This window comes from Podarcis filfolensis, assembly GCF_964270895.1.
Source record: "Podarcis filfolensis genome assembly, chromosome: 2".
NCBI classification, from domain to species: Eukaryota; Metazoa; Chordata; class Lepidosauria; order Squamata; family Lacertidae; genus Podarcis; species Podarcis filfolensis.
Window position 1 is genome coordinate 117567285 of NC_139605.1, and position 22546 is coordinate 117589830.

The following is a 22546-nucleotide window of genomic DNA, read 5'->3' on the forward strand; positions in this document are numbered from 1 at the left end:
AGGGACAGACCCAGGAATAGGCGGCAAGAAGGTGGTCACGTGAAACTAGTTCTCTGGCCGCTGGAAATCTCTGCGTTAACTTCCACTCCCACAATCCACACTTTCAGGTATAGCCCATACTTTTCTAAGCCTCTCTCAGCTGCCTGCCAAACACGTATGGAAAAGCCAAGGTCTTCTGGAAGCTCGATTCTGTGTGGAGTGTACAGATGCAGTCCTGGCTTGAGGAGAGTGCACTTCAAACAGAGTACAGTGGTGCCCCGCAAGATGAATGCCTCGCTAAACGAAAAACCCGCAAGACGAAAGGGTTTTCCAATTTTTTAGCGGCTTCGCAAGACGAATTTCCCTATGGGCTTGCTTCGCAAGACGAAAGCCCACAGGGAAATCTCCGGGGACAGCGGGGAAGCGCAGCGCGCCTTCTCCTCTGTTCCCGGACCTGTCCTGAAGACTTGCGGTGGGAGGAAGGTTTTCCTCCCCACCGCCAACATTCAGAAGGCTGTTCTGAAGGCTGGCGGTGGGAAGAAAAGCCCTTCTCCCGCCGCCAGCCTTCAGAAGAGTTCCCCCAGGGCTGCCTAGGTTGCGGATAGCAGCCTGCTGCCCCGCGCGAGAGCGCCACTCGCGCGGGGCAGCAGGCTGCTATCCGCAGCTTGGAGAGCCCTGCGGGGAACTCCTGCAGGGCTCCCCAAGCTGCGAATGTCTGCCCCGCGCGAGGGACGCTCTGCTTAAGAGCGCCCCTCGCGCGGGGCAGCAGGCTGCTATCCGCAGCTTGGAGAGCCCTGCAGGGAACTCCTGCAGAGCTCCCCAAGCTGCGAATGTCTGCCCCGCGCGAGGGGCGCTCTGAAGCAGAGCGCCCCTCGCGCGGGGCAGCAGGCTGCTATCCGCAGCCTAGGCAGCCCTGGGGGAACTCTTCTGAAGGCTGGCGGCGGGAGAAGGGCTTTTCTTCCCACCGCCAGCCTTCAGAAGGCTGTTCTGAAGGCTGGCGGTGGGGAGAAAAGTTCTTCTCCCCCCGCCAGCCTTCAGAAGAGGTCCGGGGACAGACTGTCGCAGACCTGGTCTGAAGGCGGTCTCCATAGGAACGCATTAATTGATTTTCAATGCATTCCTATGGGAAACCGTGCTTCGCAAGACGAAAAACTCGCAAGAAGAAAAAACCTTCAGAACGAATTAATTTCGTCTTGCGAGGCACCACTGTATTTCCCACAGAATTCAGGAACCACAGATTGGTATTTTTGTAGAACTACTTTCCATTTCATTTGTGTTTGCTTCCTATAACTACAGCCATGTATTTGATCAACTGCCTTGGCACTACCCCTACTGATCTGTCCTAACCAAATGCTCCTTAGTTTCCAATGCAGGGACTGGAGTTCTGTATAGCATAGGCAAAGTTCTCATGGATGAGTGTGCAAGCCTGTTTCTGGAATGTGCCATGAGGCTGCAGGTGCGGGGAGATGCTCAAATGCAATTAAATAAGTAAATCCACACCCACGGAAAACTAACACACGAGGGCAAAGGGTTCTAGGCTAGCCCCTGTCTCCCCAAGGTGTGTGTTTTCTACATGCAAATATTATTAATACTTTTAAAAAAGAATAATTAAAAATAATTTAGTGATTGGTATTCAGCAAAATACTAGCGCTTGCCCAACACTCCTTTTCCCCTGTACATCATCCCCAGATCTGCTCTGGAGGGTTGAGAGAACCCCTCGAAGAGACTTTGGGGGCGCACAGGGGCAGGAGAGGAGAAGAACATTCCAATGCACAAGGAGAAATCCTTGCGCGGATGATGGAACATTCTCCTTAGCGCTACGCTGAATGCAATCTAATGAGCATTAGTATGAACATTTCATCACGAGAGCCCACCCCTGCACCCTGAAATAGTGCAGCCCCAAAACAGGTTCACCTCCTCATGACTGGAAGTATGCGCAGCACAAGGAAGGAATCAGGGGAAGGACTATAAGAAAGGGTATTTGTCTCTTTCGCTCAGCTGGTTGTCATGGCAGCCAGAGACTGATTGGAAATTCTAGGTTTGTAGACAGAAGCATCCAGTCTGGTAAGGGAAACCCAGTTGCTAGGCAACCCCAGGGACACACAGGCCAGACAGCCAGGAGGCATGATATGGAGAAGGCTGGAACAAGGCGCTTGCTTCCAGGGGGCAAGGCCAAGACCCAGAATCTTTCACCGCAGCTCCTCAGCCTCCTCATGAATCAGCTTGACAGAAAGCAGAAGGGGCTGTGCAAAAGCTGGTGCCAGGTCACTAGGGGAGAATTGGCTGGAGTCACTCACAGACCCCTCCTGGCTGTGCTGCCCTGATGCCGCATTCACAAGAAGCTGGGGAATCCCTCCACTTCTTTCACTGGCAAGCAACTTTCTGCTAAAATGACCCTCTCTCCACACGCCCTTGTTGGGAAAGCTCTTGGCAAGCTGAGGCTCTTTTCCCCTGGGGGAAAAGCCTCATATGCTCCCATTTTTGCATTAGCAACTGCACCTAGCTGTGTCCCAACATCGTGTGGAGGGCCTGTGTATATCTACGGGGGATGGACGGGCACGGAATTTAGTTTGGGGAACAGAGCTAGCATGGATTAGCAGAATCAGGCAAATAAAAAATAACCAGAGAAGCAGATTTCTTTATCTTTTTCTGACGCAGAACAGTAGCAGATCTGCAAATGCGCCAAGGGGCGTAAGGGGCCACTTGGTCTTTAATGCTTCTTAGAGATGGGTCCTACAGGTTAATACAGCTAATGTTACAGACTGCATGAACAGATATGGGCACACAAAGCGAATTTCCCACGGCTGCTGTGCTAATGGCCCCCATTATATGTGCTGAAATCTACATGGAGTTATAGCCACACGCTAAAACCTTCTGCAAGCCAGTGGGAGAGATGCTTATGGCCACAAAAAAGTACCTTCATTTTCTTGGCGTGGAGCTTCTCCTCCTTAAGGTGCTCTCTGAGAATCTCCCGGTGGTTCACTTCTTGCTCCTGGGCAAATTCACCAAGGGTGTACCTGCGGACGGAGTTGTGGCGCTGCGCCATGCCCAAGGAGCTGCCCCCTTGGCTGGGCACGCTGGTAAATCCCTGGCGCCTTGCAAAATAGTACACCGTCACCTGGTCGAAGCGCACATTCTTCCTGCGCAACTGTTTCTGCCTTTTCAGGATGGAAGTTGCTGGGAGGAGAGAAAGAAGGGTACGGATACAGCAAGTGACGAGTATACCTTTGCTCCCTTGTCATCAGGGTTCCCAAAGTCCCAACTGGCCTATCATTCACATAATAGGCACTTTACCCTCAGGCAGAAGATATAGAAGCATAATTAGTCGCACCAACAGGGTAAAGAACAGCTTCTATCCGTGCGCTGTTAGGCTGCTGAATGAAAAGATAACAACAGGGCAACTTACTTTCGGGTTTGGTGGGTGTGCATCAGTAAACGTGGGGAATTAAGACTAAGAGAGCTGAGTGGGGGGTGCTCGTGTAATCTCACTGTATACAAGTTGTACAAGTGACAATAAAGTATTTCAATTTACCACAGCAGCTTTCAAAACATGATGGAATCCCTGGGCACTATAGATCTGTGCCTGTTCCCAAACCTGGTGCTCTCCAGATGTTTCCTACAATCATCACCAGCCCCAGGGCTGATGGGAACTGTATTTCAGCAACATCTGGAGGGCACCAGATTGGGGAAGACTGTCATGCACACAGACCATGAAGGGCACTGGTCAGGCCCACTGGACTAGATCAAGTGTGCAATCTGCAGCATACTCAGTCTACCGTGGCTGTGCATTGCAGAGGAATGTCAGCGGTGGTGTAGAAGCTGTCATCCTGGGGTCATCTCGCTGAGAAATCCCTGATAAGCTTCCATGGAAGGAAGCCATGGGTCCCCCGAAGCCGCTGTACTGCAATAGCACAGTTTAGTTAAATAAACGAGCAAGTTACAATAAACAAGTGTGAGAGGGTGTTTCCCCATCTTAGCATTCTTTTATAAAAGCACCTTTCAGACAAGTAAATGCAGAGGAAGTCAGCGTAGAATTCCTTTACTCAGAAGTTCTCTCTCCCTTGCCCCCCATGGTTGCCAACCCCCAATTCTTGTCTCCTGAACCATCCCTTAAAACTCTGACTCCTCCCTTGAAGCAAACCGCCTCTAAAAATACGCCTCCCCACAAATACACCAGACAACAGCAACCCTTAAGTTAAGAAAAAGTATCTAAACCTATCAGAGTAGCAGGACAGAATTTGACTCCCATTTGCAGTTAATTCTGAACAAAACTCCTCTATCTACCACCCTGGTGGAGACAAACCCAGAGACTTAAGTTCTGGTGTACAAGACTGTGTGCTCACTGAACAGTTCTCCTTAACGTTATGAAAAAAGAGCAAAGTGAGGGCAAAAGTCAATGACTATATTCTGGACTGCACAACTACACTGGAGTACCTTAAAACTCCTTAGGGAATTCATTTGTGCAAGGCCCAGTACAGGATAAGCAGGCAGCACCCTGGATACATACTCCCTCAGGATCATGTTGGGGACAAGAAACCTATTATGCATTCCAAAGTGTTATTAAAACCACCAGTCTCCCAAGACCCAACGATTGCAAGACGGTCGGTTTCATTTGGTTATATAAACAAGCTGATGGGAGTTTAGGAACGATGACTAGCCACAGGCCAAAGGCACAGGAAGGGTGCTGCTTTTGAAAAGGTTTTCAAAGGAGAAGTAGTTGCTCAGAGCTTCAAACCCACCACCCTCCTGGTCCACCTTGGGATGCTCATTTTTCTCAGGGTAGAAGTTTGATGCAACAATGAGGGCACTGCTGATGAAGTAAGACTTCTACGGCTAAGTGCTAAATTAAAGGCAAGCAAATTATTCCGAAGATACCATCAAGCTGAAACAAAACTCCTGGGCAGGGTGTGCCACACATTCTGAAGAATGACGGGCCCAACCACTTACGTATGAAGCCGGTGGAGTTGGGTGGATTGACGCTGTCACAGCTGTCTGCGCTGTCGCTGTTAGAGATCTCATCATCAGAGTTGGAGATGGGCGATCCCACGTCCACCTCATCAAACTTCCTCTTGAGGCTGGCACTTGCGATTGCATCCATTTGTCCCTGGCTCGCATGGAGAGCCACAGAACAGAAAGGGGACTAGTGTCAACTGAAGATCTCCAACTCCAGGCCAATCTGTGGGGTGTACCGGGTACCTGGTAACATAACAAAGAGGGGAGGGGATGGTTGGAATCAGCAACCACACAACTGAATCGCATACAGATTTCACAAAGCGCAGCACACAAACTCATACTAGTACCATAAATTCCTCAAGCTCTGCTCCCCTCCTGTTTCCCATTACTTTCCCTGTGCTGAGCTAAACAGCTTCTATAAAGAGCTGCCTTACATCATACCAGCTCCCAAGTATGCGCTGCAGACACAGTCCACTTTCCCTTCAGCTGTTTGTGCTGCTTCAAGCAGACCACCCACCCAAAGCTACCTACTACCCCCACTGGTTGCCCCCAGAGGCAGTTGGCATGCTGGGAAGGAAGGCATGAAGCAACCACATAACTCTGCAGCCTCAGCTCTAGCAGCTTCTTCATCCAACACCAGTTCCACCCGCAAGCCGAATGGCATGGGACAGGTCTTCAGCAGACCAACCTGCGGCTCACTCTGCCCCTTCAGGCTGCCGTACTGGCGGCTCCCTTCCCATTTGCCACAATAAATTCTGGAGAGATTGGGTATGTGCCTGTCCAGGATGCTGGCCCTTCCCTTCTGTGCGTGTTAGCTTGTTTTACATGCATCAATATGCACAGTCATACATTACTGCCTGGTGCCAACAGAAAACATAAATTACAATGCCATTTACTGGTGCACAAAGCATACCCAACAACACATTCTTTTGCACAAAAGAATGTGAGATGGGGTAACTCAGAGTTAAGAGTGGTTAAGGCAAAGCTAAGTGGCTCAGGTCTTCCTCACTAGGAAAACAATTCTCTGCATACCTGCACTACTTTTGTGAGCTCCGTAGGAGGGATGGGGAAGCTGTGGCCCCCCCAGACGTTGCTGGACTGCAATTCCCAACATCCCTGACCTTCGTCATGCAGGCTGCAGCTGCTGGAAATTGGGGAGTTGCTGAACATTTGGAGGCTTTCCCACCTCTGCCTGACAGGGCACTCAATGGGACCAAAGTCTCTCCAGCTGATTACTCTTTTCACCCCAACGCATCCTGCCACAAAACACACAACTTCCTTTTTGTAAGGTATTCAAGTGTTTTTCACCCATCCTGAGAAAGGTTAGCCGCTCCTGGCCTATGAGGCTCCCAAAAGAATTCTGCCAGCCCCACCTTTATAGCCTGCATACACCCGAGTTTCTACATCCGTCTACTATGCGCACGTTTCAAACACATCGAGTGTTGAATTTTGAGTGTTCTGCTCCCCCTGCCACTATCCCCCCCTTCCTTTTTGAAAGGGAAGAATTCTAGACACTCTGCATCCAACCTATTCTTAGGTGCACAAAGCTGGACTACAAGCAGTCAGTATGAAACCCTTGCTATTTTGGTTATGGGTTTTAAAAAGCAAACACAAAAACCACACACTCACAGAGAGATGGAATTCTATGGCGGACTGAAGCAACCGAGAGTTCTGAAGATACCATTTGCTTTCCTATTTCTGACCATGTTTACAAGTCAGACATGTGTGGTATGCATGCAGCTGGCTCCGAGTGGTTAAATCTGCTCTTGCGTTTTGTGCAGTTAGCAGACACCAAGGGAGCAAGAGTCATGTGTGCACTCACATTCCGAGAGAAGGCAGACAGGAATCTTGAGCAAACTAAGCCTTACAGCACGACAGAAGCCAATTGGGAAATTGCAACCATTTTACCACACAATGCACGCAGGAATACATTTGTTTATGCCAATTATTCACAGAGGAAAGATACTTGGCTATTACACAATATAAATATCTGCATGAATATCTTTTTAATGTCATCACTGAGTAACTACAAAAATGCATGACCTTAGGTCAGATCCATTTTGGTGTCATCTGGGATCTGCCTCAAATCGGGGCCAGCAACAGATGTTCCAGAGTCCAGACGAAGGTGCATCAGGAGCCCAGCATTTGGCAGGGATGGGATAATCCTGCCCCAAGGCAGTCAGATCATAATCTCCAATAGCAAAAGACTAGGTTAAGCCTTTTGGAAGGAACACTGACTTGCACTACAGGGTGTAAGCGAACACAGCAGACCTGATGACCCAGTTCTGCGGGCCATGGCTCTCCGACTCAATGCAGCTCCTATGCCAATATCTTCTTATCCCTCCCCCACCCCACCCCCTGTTGCTACCCACAGTACTCTAGGAAGAGTCAGCCAATAGTCTTGCTGATCTCACAGCGGTGTGGAAGCCACAGACAATGACAACAACAAAAACACAATAGAAAATTCTGCCATCACATGTTATTGACGGAAGGGCAGATGGATGTGAAACACATGCCTGCATCCCTCCAGCAGAGACACACAAGACCACGCATTGGATGGAAGACCAGAAGGTAAGAGGAGACCTGGCACATGCAAGAGCATGGCTGCTGTTCAGTAAATGCCAGCAGGGTGGTGGCAAAGGTGTTTAGTATGGGAAATCATGACCCAGCAATTGTCCTAAGGACCATCCTTTGCCCTACCTATGTAACAAGGGAGGAAAATAAAAAGTTCAGTCTTCAGAAAGCCAAAAGGGGCTCCACATTAGCGAAGTAGTATGCAGCCTCAACACTTTCCACTCTTGTGGTGAACGTGTTCACCCTTGGGGAACATTTTGAGACAGAAGTGGTACCTCCTTCTTGACTTTCCGGGAAGCTGTGCCAGATGTTGTGCCAGGGGTTGATGATTCTTACCTGAGAATGAAATGTGAATACCCAAGAAACCCTAACATAACCCCAACAAAAGCACTCCCTGTTTTTGGTCAGACTTGCAGCACAAAGCAGATGCAATCTCTGCTATTACCTTCCCCTCTGCCATACACAATTTGCTTGTGTGGTTGCCCTTGCACAATCAAGCACAACTCTATTTAAAGCACACACAAAAACCACGAGGTCTCGGATCCCACAAAGAAAACCCCTCAAACTAACTACTCATAGAAGACAAAGTGGTCGCATACAGTTTGAGCTAAAATGTACCCACTGTCGTATGCAGGAAATACAGACGGGTGCAATGGACTTTGTCAATACAGGGAATTGATATTCATAGAATCATAGAATCATAGAATCATAGAGTTGGAAGAGACCACAAGGGCCATCGAGTCCAACCCCCTGCCAAGCAGGAAACACCATCAGAGCACTCCTGACATATGGTTGTCAAGCCTCTGCTTAAAGACCTCCAAAGAAGGAGACTCCACCACACTCCTTGGCAGCAAGTTCCACTGTCGAACAGCTCTTACTGTCAGGAAGTTCTTCCTAATGTTTAGGTGGAATCTTCTTTCTTGTAGTTTGGAACCATTGCTCCGTGTCCGCTTCTCTGGAGCAGCAGAAAACAACCTTTCTCCCTCCTCTATGTGACATCCTTTTATATATTTTATATATTTTATATATATATTTTATATATTCCTTGCTGATGCCAAGCTCTTTCCAATATTTAAGCCCAACCTTCTCCGATACTGAGCACATATCCAAAGAGGGGCAAGCTCTTGCTGGAATTTTAGGTGACTTTCCAATTTTCTCTCCACCTTGGTTTTTTTTTGGTTTTTTTTTTGTTTCATTGAACATCCCAAGGGCTTTCTAGGTATACAAACAGCACCTCAGATTCTATCCTATTTGTGAATTAGAAACAAATAAATAAGGCAGAAAAGGACAGAATACAGTCTCCCCAGTGGCAGAGTCATGCACACACTCCAAGGTCCCCTTTTAGACAGATATTAGAAGCTTAACTCTTCCACTCTTGTCCTTTGTGGTTTAAGCCCTGAATGGCTTACTAGAGAGGGGAGTGGAACAAACTCTCCTTATTACAGGGAGCTGCTAGACTTGTGCCCTCCTACACAGGTCTGTCCCCTTACCCATCACAAAAGCTGCTTGCTTTGCAACCAAAAAAAGAAAGGGGGGCAGGCCAGGCAGCCCCCAAATGCTACCAGAGCTCCTGTCCCTGCATTGAGGTATGGCCTAAAACCATGCAGACGCAAACATTACTGTTACGGGGATGGGAGCAGGCTTTGTGCGCTACAAACATGCTCTGCAAGTCCTGATTTAGCATTAGGCTCTATTTAAAAAACATGAAGCACTGCCATTATTTTCTCTGCATCCTGGATTTTGCCAGATAGCATAGCTTTATGCAGAAACGTGATGGGGGGGGGGTCCCCTCTGTAGGCCATGCAATGCCTTTTCCCAGTAGGAGGAAGCTAGCAGCAGCCAGAGGCAAAAGACAATGAGACCTATTAGACCAACACTCAGGCAGCCTTTGAGCTAGGAGAGCATCTGGGTTACATTACAGAGAGGGGGAGGAAGGGGGATGCCAGGTGGCTCTCTTTTTTCCAAAGCATCTCATCCTTTACACCAAGGCTGCTCTTGACAGGGTAACAGCCAATAGCTGGTACTGATGAGTGCCTCTCTTGGAGGTTAGCTTGTGGTTGTCAGTTGGCAGAGGGCCTGTTTGAAAGCCAGAAGAAAAATCAATTAATTAGGGGCAAACTGCTCTGCCTTCCTGTAGAAGCTCCTTTGCTAAAAATCTAAGCGGCAGAACCCAGGACAAAGTCTAATCTCCATCACCTTAGCTCAGGGATAAGGAAACTGTGCCCCACCCATCAGACACTGCTGGACTCCAACTCCCATCAGCCCCAGCTAGCATGGCCAATGGCCAGGGATGATGGGAACTGCAGTTCAGCAATGTCTGGAGCACCAAAGGCTCCACACCCCTGCCTTAGCTAAACTACCACCAAAACAAATCCCAATTTCTGTGGCAGGAGAGGGAGACAAGAGAAAGGAGAGATGTCACTGCACTTCATAGCTGAAGGACAAAGTAGAAGAAGTCTCAAATAAACTCAGTAACTGTAGTGCCTTATTTATGTATTTTTCTTCTAGGAGCTCAAGGCAGCATACATGGTCCTCCACATATAATCCCCCCAACAACCCAGTGAGGTAGGCAGTGACTGACTCAAGTCATCCAGTGAGCTTCATCGTGGAGCAGGGATTTGAACCCGGGTCTCCCAGGTCCTAGTCCAGAACTTAAACCACTACACCACACTGGCTCTCCATGTGTTACTCCCCTGCCCATTGCCATCTCAAAACACACATGCACACACTGTATTTTACCTCCAATTTTTAGTCCCCCCCCCAATGTTTCAGAACATCTTCCTCACATTCCCCCAAAACCAACTGAACCATTTAGTCCAGGCATGGCCAAACTTCAACTTCCAGATGTTTTGGGACTACAACTCCCATCATCACTAGCTAACAGGACCGTTAGCTCAGGGATGATGGGAATTGTAGTCCCAAAACATCTGGAGGGCCGAGTTTGGCCATCCATTTGGTCTGTGTCATTTGAAAGACTCAGGCTGGATGGCATGCATGCACAGAGCAAAAGAGACAAAATCTTAACAGAACACACTCTACAGCAGCTTAGCACCCCAATACCCAAATGCCCAGTACTTTTACACCATTTAAAAGAGGGGGAAAAACTTGTATAGAGAAATAAGGGAGGGAGGAAGCTCAAATCATGCTGACAATTCTTTTTCCTATCTCCACTTTCATGCAACAAGACATTCATTATAAAACAATGACCTTTACTCCACTAGGAGACAGAAGATCTCCATGAACACAGGCCCGTCGTTTGCTGTTGCGCCCTGCATTTCTAAGAGAGAAATAACATTTTTTTAAACCGCCTTTTCTCCCCACGAAATGCAAAAGCTAGAGGCAGGGCCGAGGAGAAGCATGAAAGAAAGACTCTGCCCTTTTAAAAAGACAGGCGCACATGTTGACGGGAAGCACGAAGGGTGGGTGATGGGCGGATTTTTAACCGTTCTCTGTAATAATAAAAGGCGGTAGTAAGTGTCGGAGAGGTTTCTCAACCTTCACAGCCGGAATCTGATGGGAAAGAAGGCCCAAAGACAAAGGGAACACAATAAAAGCCTTGCCAAAAGCTGAAACTGCATCCTCTGAAGTCACAGCTGAGAAAGTGCCACTCAACACCTCTCCCCGCAAACCCCGCTTTCCTAAAATAGAACACAAGAACCAGGAAGCCTCTATGTTAAAGTTTGTTGGAGGGAGGGGGAAACAACCCTGAATTCTCTCTTGCGGTTGCCCCTCCCCCAGAATAGGCCTCTGCTTCTGCTGGTTGATGCAAGCCCACCACCACCCAGCCCTGCCCAGCCCAGTCCGCTTCTTCCTTGCACTTGTCTGTTCCCATCAATGTCCTAGCAACCGTTCCCATGGCAACAAAGCTGAACAAATGGGCTTGAAAGAAACATGCCAGCCAGCTGTGGCAGACGGCAGCAAGAAGATCCTGACTGCGCGGCTCAGCTTCTCCGGGAGCAAAAAAGAAGAGAGAGTTCTTCATGCTGCTAACAAAACGCGAGCAGCCATCCTATTCACTTGCGCAGTGTGCCCCACACCCCACCTGGGAGCATTCCTGGGGCCTCGCCCCCTGCACCTCAAAAATGTTTTCCAAAAGGCAGGATGAAGCATGGCTGCTTGGCTTCTGCCAAAGGACACAGACCGATCCAAATCAGCTGAGGCACAGGGAGTGAAAAGTCAAGCACACAGTTCCACTTTGCAAGCCACCAACTCACTACCCGCCAATGCGGTACCCACCCTTGGGCTGGACACCCAACCCTAGTTTTATATGCGAAAGAACTGAGGCAGCGTTCAGTTTTGGGAGGAACTGGCTCTGCATGCAAGTGCCTCCGCAGCAGCTGAGCCAAATCCCAAGGTGTTTACTGGTTGCCTTGGGTGCTGGATGCAAAGCTACAGGTGAGGGAAAGGGCTTCTGGACCCGCCTACTTTTCCTGAGCTAGGCCAGACGCCACGGAGCTGGTGTGTTTCTGCACATTTCTGCCTTGGCACACGCAACACAAGGGTGCTATAAAGATGGTGCCTTTGGGGTGAGCTGGGGGGAGAACAACACTGCAACTTCCCCTGAAATAGGGTCTTGGTTCAGAAGCGGCACATGTGACTGCCAGAAGAACTTTAATAATAACAATACAGTGGTACCTTGGGTTAAGTACTTAATTCGTTCCGGAGGTCCGTTCTTAACCTGAAACTGTTCTTAACCTGAAGCACCACTTTAGCTAATGGGGCCTCCTGCTGCTGCCGCACGATTTCTGTTCTCATCCTGAAACAAAGTTCTTAACCTGAAGCACTATTTCTGGGTTAGCAGAGTCTGTAACCTGAAGCGTATGTAACCTGAGGTACCACTGTAATAATAAATTTTATTTATACCCCACCCTCCCCGGGCTCAGGGCGGCTAACACCAGTAAAAATTACAGTAAAAACATAATAGGGAGGGGGGGGGACCCAATTTAAAATACAGGTTAAAATACAATTTAAAATGCAGCCTCATTTTAAAAGTAGCCTATAGATCACATAAAGGGAGGGAAACATAAGGGTCAGACTGAGTCCAAACCAAAGGCCAGGTGGAATAGCTCTGTCTTGCAGGCCCTGCGGAAAGAAATCAGATCCCACAGGGCCCTGGTCTCATGAGACAGAGCGTTCCACCAGGCCGGAGCCAGTGTTGAAAAGGCCCTGGCCCTGGTTGAGGCTAATCTGACTTCCTTAGGGCCCGGGACCTCTAGAGTGTTGCTATTTATGGACCTTAAGGTCCTCCGCGGGGCACACCAGGAGAGGCGGTCTCTGCCTCTTCTATGCCACACGTCACAGGATGCCCTTTCCCCATACAGTTCTGGCACCACTTGCCTGTCTCCCCTTCTCACACGGGGTTTGCTCTCCCTTCTCCCAGATATCTTCCCCATCCCATCACTCAAGCAATTAACAAGTGGGAAGGGAGACAGCGCACAGATAGCACTTGCATGCTTCAAGGAAGCTACTTAGCTAATTGAGTGCCCAGCCTGAATAATGAGAGATCTTATTAAATGAAAAAAATTGAGACAAGAACTGTCACACTCAACTTTCTCCTTCTCCCTCTGTGGGCAACCTTCTTTCGGTACGTAAAACTCATTATAGTTCGGTACGTAAAATTCATTATAGCCGGTAGGAAAGCAATTTGGAACACAGTGATGATACATCTGTGCCTTTTAAGATTTCTCAACAGATTTGTTAAGCGCAGGGAGCAAGTTGCTGTCGATTTCTTTCATGGCTTGGAGGGACCATTGTGGCGGACGAGCCCAATAGGCAACAGCATGTCACAGGATTGAACCAATTCATGGAGGTTAAGACTTGCCAATGGCTACTCGGCACAATGGCTCTACTACCACTGTATCCAAGTACCAGTAGCTGGGGATCACAAATGGGGAAAGTGCTGATGCTTTCAGACTTCCCATAGGCACCTGGCTGGCCACTGGGAGAACAAGATGTAGGATTATGTGGGCCTTTGGCCTGATCCAGCAGGGCTCTGACGTTCTTATGGCAGAGTTTCAGAATGACTGCTTTGGAGTAACGATCTTGTAGAACCACCTTTTCTACTCAGCAGGTGAGGGACGCGGGTGGCACTGTAGGTTAAACCACAGAGCCTAGGGCTTGCCGATCAGAAGGTCGGCAGTTCGAATCCCTGCAACGGGGTGAGCTCCTGTTGCTCGGTCCCTGCTCTTGCCAACCTAGCAGTTCAAAAGCATGTCAAAGTGCAAGTAGATGACTAGGTACCATTCCGGTGGGAAGGTAAACGGCGTTTCCGTGCGCTTCCGTGGTTCGCCAGAAGTGGCTTGGTCATGCTGGCCACATGACCCGGAAGCTGTATGCTGGCTCTCTCGGCCAGTAAAGCGAGATGAGCGCCGCAAGCCCAGAGCTGGGCACGACTGGACCTAATGGTCAGGGGTCCCTTTACCTTTTTACTCAGCAGGTGAATCTAGTTTTCCTTAAATATCCTTTAGGGAAGTTGATGTGAATCCATCTTACTGATTCCCACAATTAAGTTTTAAGTAACCCAAAATGTGAGAAGGCTGCCTCTGGTTTCTGGGTTGGTTCTGCTCAGAAACATCTAATTATGGTCAGTGGATAAGGGTCCCCACCTTCCACGGAAGACTGTATTACATGCAGGGCAATTTTTCAGCCAGAACTCAATGGAGCTCAGCAGGTCTCAGGTGGGCACCATTGCTATTCAAAGAGAACAAGGGAGAAGTTCATGGTGAGGTCCAGCACCTCTTTTTCTAGAAAAATAGCACTGATTCTACTGCAACGTACCCTGCAAAGGAAAGTTTTTCTGCCAAGCTCTTTGAGATTATCCACATTCACTAGACATGCCAAGTCAAACCATGGCTTAGAAACCAAATGCTTTGGTTCCCAAGGAGGAGATCACAGATGATCTGATCCTCCTTGAGATTTTTAGGTAATAAATAATAATAATAATAATTTATTACTTATACAGTGGTACCTTGGGTTACATACGCTTCAGGTTATAGACTCCGCTAACCCAGAAATAGTGCTTCAGGTTAAGAACTTTGCTTCAGGATGAGAACAGAAATCGTGCTCTGGCGGCACGGCGGTGGCAGGAGGCCCCATTAGCTAAAGTGATGCTTCAGGTTAAGAACAGTTTCAGGTTAAGAATGGACCTCCGGAACAAATTAAGTACTTAACCTGAGGTACCACTGTACCCTGCCAATCTGGCCAGGCCTCCCCAGCCACTCAGGTCAGTGTGGTGCAGCAGCTAAGCAAAGTTTCAGAATATCACCTGAACCCAGGTTCATGGTTAAGGTCTCCCCTCCTTGTCCATGACCAAGGTTTGTCCTATGGCTACGGGTTGTGGTTAAGGAAGAGGGACCTTAACCATGATTCCAGGTTTGGGTGACAGGCTCAGCCAAAGCTTGGCTTAGCTGCTAACCTGAGAAGCCCAAGGAGGAGCAATGCAGGTGTGAACATGTTTGCGTGGTCGTGGTAAGCCATACTGTGGCTTACAATGATGTGCAAACTAGGCCATTAGGATGTCAAGAACTACCCTGACTATTGCTGTTTGCCATTCTATTTTGTGATGAGCACACACAGAGAAAAGTCTTGAGCACCTCGCGAAGACTGACGGTAGAACTCAGAAGAGCTACCAAACGTTAGGGATGCCAGGAGCCTCACCTGAATGATCTTCCCCCCCTGAACCACCCAGAGTGCAGCAACATGAATCCTGCAAGGGTCTGCACATAAGGGAGAAATGTTTCAATGGGCAGGAGGAGAATCAGCTGCTTCTCATTATGACAAGGAATTCCAAACATGTTGAGGGTAACCCTGCGGTGTTGCAGGGGCAGGGGGGAAGCGCTGATGGAAAGGACAGAAGTGAACTGTGGGAGTCCTCTGGTGAAACACATCAGCGGGTCAGGCACAAAGGAGGCAACAAGAATGAGATATGGGAGTTGGGGGTGGGGGAGAGAAAGAATCTACCAGGGAAGTTAATTTGTTTAGGGAGTAGGGAGGAATTTGAGAAGCAGGGGTCAGAGAGGGGAAGGCAACTTCAAAAGACAATGCCAAGCCAACCCAACCGATTGCGTTCAACCTGAAAGGAACTTTCTAGCCTGCTTGCTCTCCCTCCAGGTCTATAGGGAACGCAGGTTGTCCACCTTTCCCATTCAAGGCAGAGCTACGTACAGGAAAGCCAGTCTCATTCATCCATTAGACCCACAAGACTAAGGGTTTGACAGGGTTATATGGTCACCATTGGCTACAGAAGGCCTTCTTGTATATCTGGGATAACTATATAAATGAATCATGATCGTTTATGTAGCACTGGGACATGTCCAGAGAAAGGTAAAAGAAATGATTTGAGGAGGGAGTACCTGGAGGCCATATACGTAATGAAGTGGAAGGATCTGCATATTATTAGACAAATAAGAGACAGTGCAATAGCAGCCTTCAAATATTTGAAGGGTTGACACACAGACAAAGGAGAAAAATTGTTTTCTGTTGCTACCACAGGTAGGACCCAAGCTAATGGCTTCTAACTGCGAGAAAGGGAATTTTGACTTATAAAAATTATGAAGAGCCTCCTGATGGTACAAGTTGCTCAGGTTTAGATTAGGTATCTGAGTTTCTAACACTGGTCAGCCTGGGTAAGTTTTTTAAACACCCCTTCCTCCACCTTCTGGACTACGAAACTCATTCACACAGGAAAATCTATGGACTCAAACAAATTTGTGAACAGGACAGATGAGACATCCCTTGCCTTCTTTCATTAACAAACCACTTTAAAATTGGTCTAGCATTAAAAAAATTTTTTTTTTACTGGCTTTGGTTACTGCTATTCCAATAAAACTCACATCATTGGCTCTGCACGTGCGTTTTAGGGCAGAACAGAATGCAGCAGGCACACGCTGCTGCAACTCACCTTTGCCACATTAGTAGTCCTTATGTCAATTCATTAGTGATGTGGGTGGAGAGCTGCCAGAATGCAGGTTTACATCACCCTCAAGGATTTCCTACCAGCAGGAGTTATGTGTAAACTGAAACAGTCTGGGCTGAGCAACACATGTGTCAACTGGTCTACCTCAATGGAACTATTTGCTATTGGGCACCTGAGAAGGTTCCCTTTGTTTACAAGAAATCCTGGCAGCACATGTGGGCCCCTGCACTTTGCAAGCATGCTGAGAAAAGGTATCCAGTTCATACACTATTTCCACTCTGCTGTGTGCCACTTAGCACACTTGTACTACTACTACTACTACTACTAATTTATTATTTATACCCTGCCCATCTGGCTGAGTTTCCCCAGCCACTCTGGGCGGCTCCCAATCAAGTGTTAAAAACAATACAGCATTGAATATTAAAAACTTCCCTGAACAGGGCTGCCTTCAGATGTCTTCTGAATGTCAGGTAGTTGTTTATCTCTTTGACATCTGATGGAAGGGTGTTCCACAGGGCGGGCGCCACTACCGAGAAGGCCCTCTGTCTGGTTCCCTGTAACCTCACTTCTCACAATGAGGGAACCGCCAGAAGGCCCTCGGCGCTGGATCTCAGTGTCCGGGCTGAACGATGGGGGTGGAGATGCTCCTTCAGGTATACAGGACCGAGGCCATTTAGAGCTTTAAAGGTCAGCACCAACACTTTGAATTGTGCTCGGAAATGCACTGGGAGCCAATGCAGATCTCTCAGAACTGGTGTTATGTGGTCCCGGCGGCCACTCCCAGTCACCAGTCTACTATGGCTGAACTCACCCTTGCCAGCAAATGTGGCATTAGTTTTGCTGTTGCTCCATGGAAATTTTTGAAGCTATATTTTAAAAATGAAGGCAGAATGCTTGCACGGAACAGCCAGCGCAGAAACACTGCAGCCAGAGTGTCATGATCCTTCCTCTCAGGCACTGGTGATGACTGGCATGCGCAAGCAAGTGGGTCCTCACAGAACTAACTACACAGATACAACTGACATAACCTTGTTAGCTCACAAATTCAGCAGCAAATCATCAGGTTACAGAAATAAAATGATGATCCAACACGTGAGAAGCAGCCCTGAAAATCAGAATGAAAAAAAATGAGGGGGGGGGGGGCTAAAAAGTCACCTTGCTTAGTCATCTACCTTCTTCTCCAACCCTCTGCAAATGAGCTGTGTGGAAAAAAGCACCACTATGCTACAACTTGCATGCTTGATGGGCGGCAAACTTCTCGCCAGCCCCAAATTAATTTACGTATAGATTTATTAACTGAATTCTCTGCACAAAGTGACTGATATAGCATTAAGCAAAACATGCAAGAAACTTTGTGATCCTCCCCCCACCTCATAACTTCTCTTGCAATGGTATGCGAGTGGACAGACTTCCAACCCGGGTGGCATCTCACACACAACGCAGCAAACAAGAAAGAGATTCAAGCAGTTAAGGACCACTGGCAAAGTGCTGGCAGAGAAATGCATGTAGGAGTAGCCCTATCACATAATTGAGGCAGTCAAACAAGGAGCTTAAACCACTGACTACAGTCAAAAGGGGGAGAGAAAGAGAAGTGGGGGGTGGGAGGCCAATACTCCTATACTTGCAGCCTTTTAATTACTGACCCCCAACCCCCATCTGAAGACAGGAACTGGCACAAGCTTGGACACAATGTGGTGTTACTGGGAGGGAGCAGTGAGCTGCTTTTACACCCTCTAGCGCCGCCTTTGCCAATCTGGTTTTGAACTACAGCTCCCATCTGCACCGCTGCCCTAGGACACATATTTCACCCAGAGAAGCAAGAGATCCTGTTCTCCAGGCGCAGATGCTACTGAACACCTCTGCCATGGTAAAGGAGCCAGGACAGTCAAGAGAAAGTCAATCTCAGATTACTTCAGGGATAAATTTATGTGTATTGAAAATGACTCAGTGCCTGCAAGGGCTGTTTTTCCTCGTAGACCATGCTTACGTGGCAGCGGCGAGGGGGATTGCTGCTCTCTGACCTCCACCACAAAAGAGTCCTCAAGTTTGTGGTCGTTTTTATTTCAATTGACGCTGTTCTGTACTTTTGAAAGTAGTACACAGATTTCATCCTTCACAATCAATTGCCGGAAAGGGTGTGTGTGTGTGTGCATGTGTGTGCGCGCGCGTGTGTGTCTTTTCGGTTCAGCGCTCTTTACTCTTTCCTAAGTCTACCTTGGTACTTTAACAGCTCAATGACTCTTTGTGATTACATTCAAGAGTCTCCTACCTCCTTTTATTCCCGTACATCAGGATTAAGGAACCTGTGGTGTTCTCAGTGTGGCTGGACTCCAACTCCCGTCATCAGCTGCAGCTAGCCTGGCCAACGATGACAGGAGTTCTAGACCAGGAACATCCAAGAGATCCACAGGATCCCCATCCCTGCCCTACACACACTCTGCTCCACAGAATGTACTTTTCGCTTTGCACCTTTCTCCCACGCCAGACTTTGCAACTTGAACACTATTCTCTACGTGCAAGGCTACCTCGCTCTCTTCCTTCCATAAAACAGGCTGTCAAGCTTTACTCTGCTACCAACCCGAACTCCCCATCTCCATCACTGCCCCCCACCCCAGTTATACTTCACACACAGCTCAAACATCCCCTCTGCCTTGTTGAAACATGTGTCTGTTTAGCAGTTTCATCAGCTGCTGGTTTCAATACTATGGCGGAAGAATGGGAAAGCATCGCATAACAGAAAGCGCCAATTTGCAGAGACTACACATTGCCAGGGCCAATATCAAGCCAATCGCCAATAGGTCTTCTGGACTGCCCCAGCATACAACCAGAGGAAACCAATGTAGCCTCAGCACTTTCAGCATGTGAACTACAGGGTTTGGCAGCATTTTAGGCTGGATTCAAAACAATTGCTAGTCTTCCCAATCACATATATTCATGGTAGAGCATCTGCTTTCTATGCAGAAGATCTCTTGATCCTTGGCATCTCAAGGTAGGGCTGGGAAGAGGCCCTTGCGCTGTAACCCTGGAGAGCCATTGCTTGCGACGGTAGACAATACTGAGCTAGCTGGATTAACGGCCTGACTCAATATGAAGAAGTTTCCTATGCCTGCAGGAAGCACTCAACAATCCCCCTTAGTAATTGGTTGCAATTCAGGTTTCAAACCCTCATCCTTAGAGGAAACTCATTCCAGCTGCAAGTGTTCCTGGCAACATCTTGCTACTTTCTCCATTTTCTTATCAGTTCTCTCCCATTCCCAGAACATCTCCCATTCCCATCTTAGAACATCTGCGAAATCGTCACTGCTTAACTTCCCAGAAATACAAGCTTTAATAGCCATCCTGATGTGTAATGCCAGACTGCAAAAGCAAAGAAGTCAAAATGAAAAGGTGTGGTCTTCCAGAAAGCACGCCCCAAAATAACAAGGCTGCGCCATATTCAAAGCCTTCCATAGCTGGCTGAATTGGTCCCAGTTCAGAACTGGATTGCACAGGGCTTGTCACCTATTGAGGCCTGGCACAGATGCAACTCTGTCCAGCCTCTAAGCTATGATGGAAAGAAAAAGAAGCAGCCCTGCTCAGGTTCACCCACACCGCCAGTGCTCCCCTCCCTTTCACAGTTTTGGAACTATGGTTAAAAGCACTATGCAAACCTGCTTCTAATCATGGTTTGGCCCCAAGTACTGTTAGCAAACACACACACACACACACACGCAGGAGCAAATCTGAAGATAGTTAACTTTGAAACCGAGGAGGGGAAGGGGGAAGTCTGCCTAACACACAAGAGGCAAGTCCCGTGTATATCTCCACCAACCTTTAAAAACACTTTATTATTATTATGGGTAAGGGGTTGACTGTTTCCTCCTTCCCTTCCCTTTAAGGAAGGTTTCATGAGCTGTAGTTGGCAATGTCAAGGCTTCCATTACAGTGATTATCATTCTGCAAACTCCGAGACGTATTTTAAAAGTCATTTTGTCAAGATAAGATGATCTCCATTTTAAAATAACTCCCGGTCTAAAATCCTCCTTCTAAGCTGGGGATATAAGACAGGAGACTCTCTAGATATAGTCTTGTGATTGGCATATTGCAATTTCTTTTCCTAATGCCAGTATTCGGTTTTTAAAAGGAAGCTCCTTTTGGAAGGAAGCATATGTGAACAAAGCCGATGCAGAGTGCTCGCACACAGGCCGTTCTCCATGTAATGCAATGCTGTATTGTCTTCCCGAGTTTGCAGGCAACCTGAAACAGAGACAGGAAAGTGCAAGCTTCCTGCCATGACCTTAATTTCACTGGAAGAGCAACTCCAGCAAACGCTGACATTAGAATGTACTGAAATCATGGTGCTACCTACTATCTCATAGTAAACTGTCACAGCAGACTGACAGACGAAGGGATACAAGGCTCACCTATTGGGACTCTCTCTACTAAAGGGAGGCAGAGAGAGATGGAATTAAAAAAAGGAAACACCCCACCAAGAGATGACACATGAATGGGGGCAGGGGGGCGGAGCTGCCCCCTCTAAATCAAGTAAATCAATACAAAATACTTAACTGAGGTTCTGCACCCCACCCCACCATAAATCCTGGCTACACTCATGAGATGACAATTTACATAAATAAGGCCCCAAATACATGGTTCTTGCCCAAATTTGTAAGATTCTATGCCAGGGCACACTGCATGCCAAGAGAGAAATACAGTCATATCTCAGGTTACAGACACTTCAGGTTGTGTTTTTTCGGGTTGCGGACCGTGGAACCCGGAAGTACCTGAATGGGTTATTTCCGGGTTTCGGCGGTCGCGTATGCGCAGATGCGCTAAACTGCACTTTGTGCAGAAGCGCCAAATTGCAACCCGCGCGTGCGCAGATGCGCCGCTGCGGGTTGCAGACACTGCGGGTTGCGGACGTGCATCCCACACGGATCACATTCACAACCCGAGCATCCACTGTAAATCAAAAACTAGTAGGAACCGAAGGCACTCATCCACCAGGGAGGCTGCCCACTGTGTCTCTACATGATTCATTCTAGCCTTGCCCAATGAAGTATAAAGGGAGGGGCCAGAGGTGGGTGCCAAAGTGGGGCATCCGAGTGCCCTGTGGTGCTCACATGAGCCCCGGGAAGCCCGGCTTTAGCCAGTCAATTGCAATAGGTGAGCCAACACTGACGGCAGGGAGCCTTTGCCCCTTCCTCACAGCAAAAAGCCCATGAACGAGGGGAGGACCCAGGGACGACAACATGGCCCCATCTGCAGGCCTGGGGCTCCCACTAGCACAAACTCCCTCTGTATTGCTGCAAAGAGCTCAGGCTATTTTGGGACTCTACAGAAGTAAATCAAAGACACATCTTTTTTTGAAAAATTAAGAACCGTCAATCATCAAAGAAAGCTGGCGTGAGCCTCTGAAATAAGGGAGTGTACATATCTTCTTTCTTAAACTGTATTTTTCTTGGCGGCGGGGGGGTGGGGTGGAGAATCAGGCTGTTTGTGATCTCATACCCTTCTGCAATAGAATAACCTCAGCAATAGAATAACCTCATCAAGAATTCCCCGAGTGTCCAATTTCACAAAGTTACCACATATACAGCAGAAGTGATGGTGCCCAGAATGACATGGCACCATCACTGCAGAGAGACGCAAACTGCACTAGTATTGGGTGATGTCATCTGAAGATGCTGAGGAACGTAGAGGCTCTGCAAGTACCCCATACTTACTGCTCTCCGGCCATAAAAACAAACAAACATGGGGAATATCCCAAAGCAACAACACTATAATGTTCCTATTGCAAGCTACTGTAGGGTCAGTAGTGTGGATGGTGCTCTGTACAGTTGTACCTCAGGTTAAGTACTTAATTCGTTCTGGAGGTCCGTACTTAACCTGAAACTGTTCTTAACCTGAAGCACCACTTTAGCTAATGGGGCCTCCTGCTGCCGCCGCGCCGTCGGAGCATGATTTCTGTTCTCATCCTGAAGCAAAGTTCTTAACCTGAAGCACTATTTCTGGGTTAGCGGAGTCTGTAACCTGAAGCGTATGTAACTTGAAGCATATATAATCTGAGGTACCACTGTACAAGGCAATTAAATACTGACCGGAACACAGATACCCTACAGAACAAATTGAAAAAGGCATTATTTT

General features: G+C 48.0%; 1 protein-coding gene across 2 annotated transcripts in view; it reads right to left on the reverse strand.

Annotated features, from left to right (window-relative positions):
- The window catches only part of CSRNP2 (cysteine and serine rich nuclear protein 2), a 40074-nt gene that overhangs the window by 11606 nt on the left and 5922 nt on the right, over positions 1–22546 (reverse strand). The window contains exons 1-3 of one of the 2 annotated variants that reach the window (XM_083599287.1): positions 6562–6679; positions 4927–5175; positions 2897–3156 (exon numbers count right to left, since the gene is read on the reverse strand). In XM_083599287.1, the coding sequence (XP_083455413.1) occupies positions 2897–3156; positions 4927–5077 (411 nt within the window). In that variant the 5' untranslated portion in view covers positions 5078–5175; positions 6562–6679. Of the gene's footprint in view, positions 1–2896; positions 3157–4926; positions 5176–6561; positions 6680–22546 lie in introns of those variants that run through there. The other variant, XM_083599286.1, reaches the window with a different exon arrangement.